General features: G+C 42.7%; 1 protein-coding gene across 3 annotated transcripts; it reads left to right on the plus strand.

The window, feature by feature from the left end:
* Positions 1-262: 262 nt before the first annotated feature.
* On the plus strand, positions 263-4,997 carry LOC311351286 (uncharacterized protein). Of its 3 annotated transcripts, XM_084471400.1 has the most exons (6): positions 281-403; positions 1,816-1,914; positions 2,531-2,708; positions 2,961-3,098; positions 3,343-3,724; positions 3,855-4,997. In XM_084471400.1, exons 3-6 carry the CDS (start codon positions 2,536-2,538, stop codon positions 4,053-4,055), a joined length of 894 nt encoding a protein of 297 aa, XP_084327526.1. In that variant the 5' UTR covers positions 281-403; positions 1,816-1,914; positions 2,531-2,535; the 3' UTR covers positions 4,056-4,997. The 3 variants fall into 3 exon arrangements, with proteins under 3 accessions (XP_084327525.1, XP_084327526.1, XP_084327527.1); XM_084471399.1 differs by lacking the exon at positions 1,816-1,914 and having other exon boundaries at positions 263-403; XM_084471401.1 differs by lacking the exon at positions 281-403 and having other exon boundaries at positions 1,297-1,914.
* The last annotated feature ends 1,180 nt before the right edge of the window (positions 4,998-6,177 follow it).

The raw sequence follows: 6,177 nt of genomic DNA on the forward strand, positions 1-6,177 counted from the left end.
TCCTGTGAGCTGTGTAAGCCAGTTAATAGTCCCAGAGCGAGCAGAATAAGAACATGAAAATAAAAACAACGAAAAATTTGGTAATCATGTAACAGAAAAGAATAGTCCTCTATCGGAAGTCCCTCACTCTTTCTCGCCGCCAAACCAATTTATCTGAAAGTCCCGCCCTCTCTTGCCAATAACGCTTTGGAGCACGTCTCGTTTCGTCGTGACGTGAGTACGAGGTTATATTACAACTCGCTACAACAGCCCGTATGAGGAACGTGGAGTGCTTTACTAGAACAGAACAAGGAAGCAACATGTGCTGACAACAATAACTCGTCGTTTACACCCGAAAGAGTCAAGAAAAAGCGAAACCACTGTCAGGGTAGCCGATATTCACGAATCATCACTACAATTTCATGTGAGTACCTTAATGACTAATAGTTGTATAGGTTTCAGATGTTTTCATTTTGATGTATTTAAGCAATGTATATAACTTTATTCATTTATAACAATTATGTCAACTCGAACAGGATGTTCGAGTTGACATAATAAGTGGTCGATCTTAAGACGTTGTAGTCTTGTCTATATGGTTACCGTGTTTTTTTTTTAAAGAAGTTTATATGTTTAATGTAGGATGAAGGCATCCATATAGCCATTTGAATAACGCTAAAGCCCTCTTAATGTGTAATAACATCATTGTATGCTACTCGTCTCAGTTCATAAAGTGCCGTGTATGTTTTCTCGGGGGGTTTCCAGCCCTCCCAACTCGGGCTCAAGTGCGTGTTTCCATTGTTTAGGTCCTACAGCCCACAGCCGTGAACGACCATTCTTTTCTTCCGTATTTCTTCTGTTCTGCTGTAACAGGCCTTCAAAAAAATATGTTCAGTCAAAACGAATTTCATTTTCCTTTTTTAAGTAGGCCTAACAGGTGGTTCCATTGAATCATACTAAAGTCTATAGTAGTTCATTATAGGCTTATTACTCTGAGCAAGTCCCAATGTAAAATCTTAAATTGGCCTAATTATGTCAAGTCCACATTTTGGAGTCATCAACTCAATAATTAGTGGTGTTGATAATATCTAATAATGGGTATGTAAATAATTTAATGTCCATGGCAACTTAGCTGAGGTAAGGTAACCAATGTAGGCTACAAATTGTGATCTAAATCATAAATAAAGGAAGATAGGTCTAACGTATTGTGCTGAGTAAGCATTAAAGCTATTTGCGCAAGGGCTGAGAGGAACAACAGGCCGGTAAACTCACTTAAAGTAGAGACATTTGCTCTGTTATGCGTCAAATGATTAGCTGTAATGTTCTGATATGTAAATGGTGTAGTCAACTCATACATTTTGTTATCCTACAGATTATGTTGTTCCCATAGTGGTCACGGTGGGGTACTTATAAGTTAAATATATTCATACTTAAACATATTTACAATCCTACATCTCTCCAATATTACAAAACCATTCTAAAATTTCCAGAGAAAAGAACAAGAAGACCCAAGGGATACTCCCATTGTTTCACTTTCACTTTGGTTAGGATAGACTTCACTGCAAAGGTTCGGCTTGGTTTGGGTTAGTTAAGGTTAGCTTAATAGTCATGCCAGATGTACTGCAATCCTGCCCAGAATGGATTTAATGTTGACCAAATGGGACTCTCCTTTATTTATATTTTTGTGTCTCAGACAAAATAACAGCGGGGCAATGTTCAGGGATGACAGTGTATCATATAATATACAACTGTGGTAATTAGGCCTCCTGGCGACAGGACTAATCAGTACTCTGACAGGACCATGTGGACATTATGGGCTTGTTGTCTCACTGAACACAGAGCTTACATCAGACCAGAGGTTATTTCTGCCCGCACCGCTCCGGTCACCAGACTCTCCTCCACCAGCGGCCCTGCGGCGGGGGACTACCACGACAAACAGTAATTTCCTCTCAGGACAACATTACAAGCAGAGACACAACTGCGGCATGCTTGAAGATAGTTCTCAATCCTCTAAGTGAAGTCGAAAGCCACAAAAACAAATGGCTCTCCCACCTCAGAACAAGAGAGTTAAGCTCCTCAGGAGACATCTCGGAAAACCCTGATGAAATCACTTGGCACAGCTTTTTTTGGTGTTTGTTCGAAATCAGGCAGCTACGTCGGAGATACGTAGCAAATACTCATAGGGTCGACCTGACATTGGCTCAACCCAAACACACACACTATCAGAAGATAACGAGGCAGAGCCTTTGCAGGACTTTGGAAGGTTTTGCATGGAGACATTGAAGCGCTGGGATTTGCATGGGGTTTGCCTGTTTACAAACTGTGACTCGCAACAGTATCGATACTATGATGTCGTCCACGTACTTTCCCTCACTGGACACAGGGAAGAGTAGTACCTGGCTGTTGCAAGTGCAGTTGCAGCTGAAACAAGGATCCACATACATAAAGTTGAAGGGGATTCACTGCTTATTGCCAATAGCAATGCTAGAGTATCATAAACCAAATGTGTGCCATGTGTTGTATCGTAAACCTTGCTATGCGTTGTCTTTAACAGAGACGATGGAAAGAGAGGTGAGCGCCGGTGTCCACTTCCTGAAGCGTATGGCGATGGAGCGCGGCAAGTTGGATGCGGCTGTAGCAGAGGTGTTTGCAGGGAAGCTGCAGGAACAGCTCTGTGACAAATACAGCGGCCATTGGTACAAGAACTGCCCAAGCAAAGGACAGGCGTACAGGTTAATATCAGCCCAAGGCAAAATCACTCACTTTTTGTAAATACATATTTGTGACCATAATCACCAAGGTAGCTACCGAATGCATTGCACTAACTTATAATTTAGAGTGATAGCTATTAACCAAAATATATTAAAATGGTTATAATGAGATTCAGTCTGCTCGAAGTGTGAGTAAAATATATGCTTCAATATACAAACCACCTTTTTTGACACCTTTTTTGACCCCCCCCCCCCCCCCCCCCCACCCTCCAGATGCATCCAGATAAACAACGGGCTGGTCTGTGACGACGTGCTGCTGAGGGCCTGCCGAGAAAGCCACCTCACTCCCGCCCAGCTGGGCCTCCCGCGCGAGCTCACGCTGTGGATCGACCCCCTGGAGGTGTGCGCACGGTGAGTCACCGCTACCTCCCACTCAGTCGAGTGTGACAAACGCACAGACAGACAACAGCAGCACTGTCCTTCAGTCTCCAGACGTCCGGTGACTGTGGTTTGTTCTCCAAATTTGCATTTTCCTGATGCCTTGTTAGACCTCACAAGTTAGGCATGCATCTTTTGATTACTCAGACGGCCATGAAGCTAATAAACAAGTCTAATGTGCATAAAACTAACAACTTATTCTCATTTCTCCTTGTAGGTCTGGGGAGAACTGCAGGCCGTTCACAGTGGCTCGCTTCCAGGAGGAGAAGGAGAAGCAAGGACCAGCCGGCGGGGGAGGAGAGGAGGAGCTGAAGGGGGAAGGACAGGATGCAGGAGTCCTCGACACCTCCGACTACCACTCCGCCTCCTCCTCCGACTGCGGCTCCACCGCCTCCAGCGACACGGAAGAGGAGGCCAAGGAGCCGGAGGAGGGCAAGGAGCCACAGGAGGCGCGACAGGAGAAGGGACAGGAGAAGGGGGACCAGGAGGAGGCGGTACAAGGAGAGCCCTATGTGATCGCCATGGTGCCCCGGTGTAGGGAGAGAGCGTGGAAGCACTCCAGAGACGGACCAAACAAGACCAAGTTCGCCAGGAACCTGGTAAGCCTCTTTGTCTCTCGAGGGCTGCGCTCTGCTGAGGTTGTGTACAACCTTGGTTTAAAGATTAACAGTACCCCCTGTGAACAAAACTTATTTCAGTCACTTATTGCCAGACCTCTGTTTTCACCAGATGCCTGCTGCTACCCTGCAGTACTTTTACCAACCTGCTCCTGTGTGGCCGCGGTTCAAGAAGAACGCTCCCGTGTTCCTCACTCCGGTGTGCGCCCCCCTGCCTCCGCCACCGCCGGTGTTTGGATACTATTTCCTGCCCCAGCCGTCTCAACACTTTATTGTTCCACAGGCCACGCTCCAGCCTATAGGCGCCAGGTGAATGGGCGGTTAACAAAGCGTCAGACTTAGTGAGTTGAAACAGCCAAGACACGCACAGGCCTAAAATGAATTAAAGCCAATCATGTGAAATCACTGTATTTTATAGAAACTCTTTTAGCCTTTTTAAACTTTCACAAAATTATGTAATTACTTTGTAATTACTTGTCACATATCGTTGTTGCTTTATAACATAATCTTAATTAACATAATTTCATTCCTTGCCATTCACTTTAAAATCATGTACATTACCAATGCATAGTAATTCCAGTCTGTGTTTTTATAAACGGGCTTTGGGTTCCATCCTCTCTGTGGTGACATTGCACAATATGGGACTCCATCTTTGAGTGACATCCTTCCATAGCTGGTGCGGAACATCTCAGGAACCCTCAGCAAGGTGTATTTTAGCTCTTAATGTTCTTCTCAGGCGTTCGGACTGTTCCCTTGTCTCCCTGTTACCTGGACCACTGACAAGGTGCAAATGTATATGTATAACAAATCCAAATGTAGTTTAGTGGAGTGTGAGGCAGGTCTTCATATCTTAAATGAATGAGAATCACAATATTTGTATATTAAAAGATGCATTTATTTTTATGAGACTGCTTGTATATACCGCAGGCTTTTATCGCAATAAAAAATTACAGATTTTTGTGATTCATATTTCTGTTCCTTTGTATAATGGCACCAATTATATTTTTTAACATTTGTGTTGCAATTTTTATACCTGCCTCTATATATCATGTTTTTTTTCTTTTTTTACCAGTTGATTGTATGTTAACTTAAGAACATTTTTGATAAAGGTGTAGCTTTTTGGTGTTTGCCTGTGGGTTCTGTTGCGCATACATTTGAACATGTAAATAATATTTCCTTGACTGGACCCTGGTTTACTGTAAGAACCAGCAGTGTGCTGTTGGTTTTGTTGCATATTTATTTTGTTCAGTAAATTCTCTTTTTTGACATTAACCATTGTCTCCGCTTCCATATTATGATGATTAAAACGTGAGGTCTATCATTGTGCCATGCTTAAAGAAATCTCTTATGGTTATTGGTTCGGACATCAGAACTCTGATTTCCATGCGCAGTCTTCTTTGTCAACAATCACTGAAGCTGCCAGTCTGCTGCAGAAGCAGGGTTACATCTTATAATATATAATATATAATATATATTTATTATTAAAGTTAGATGCATTAAAGCCATGTTAGCTTGAGGGTTTACTCTCGCAAGGTCAACAAGACAACCTGTCTTGAAGTCACCACCATTCTCCTTTTTGTTTGGGTGTCCAAAAGATAGGAATGTACAATAGCTTAATTAGAAATTAGGCTGTATGGAAAGCAGGCTATTAGAGCTGGCAAACAATGTCAATAATATACATAGTCTTAAAGGGTCTTAATATGAATGATATATAAAATACTAATATTTCAACAGCATAATCTTTTCGTCTAATTGACAGACAGGATCGCCATTATTTTAGATCAGCGCTAGCGCGGTTGCGTTACTTGACCACCTGGGGTCAGTATCCTCCCATGTAACAGCCTCATCCTCCTTATCATTACGTTCAACTGCAAAACAGTGTTGAGTAAATAAAACATGGCCATACTTCAAACTAACTTAAGTGTAGGACAAGTGTTAGGTAAACACTTTATGGCCCGGAGGTATGGACAATATAACGCGTTATAAAGTTATGCAGCCTATTTTCCATTAAATTCAACAGCAGGTTTATCCTACTCGCTGTTTTACCTTTGGTTTAACTCGCTCAGTGATTCATGCAAAGAAAAAGTGAAGCCTAATTAAATTAGGCTTATATGGGCCGCATATGAATCTGAAAACCGTATGACTTTGAATTGTTATTTTGACGTAGCACTATAGGCAACTCGGGAGATGAGAATGGATAGATGCAGACTTCTGTCATTCCTACTTACAATATAACAATTCATGCAGGCTAATAGCGTCCAACCGTGCCGATAAAAAGGACCACACGATGTGACTCACATCCATGCAAATAAAAACACGTGGCGCGGCTCAAACGTTATCAGTTAGACGCTCTGGTTTTAGGGGGCGTTAAGGTGAGCTCCAGTAGGTTTAACTATCTTTGGTTTACCAGCAACTTCGATGAGCGACGGACGAGA

Source organism: Micromesistius poutassou (genome assembly GCF_964030765.1).
Source record: "Micromesistius poutassou genome assembly, chromosome: 8".
NCBI lineage: Eukaryota > Metazoa > Chordata > Actinopteri > Gadiformes > Gadidae > Micromesistius > Micromesistius poutassou.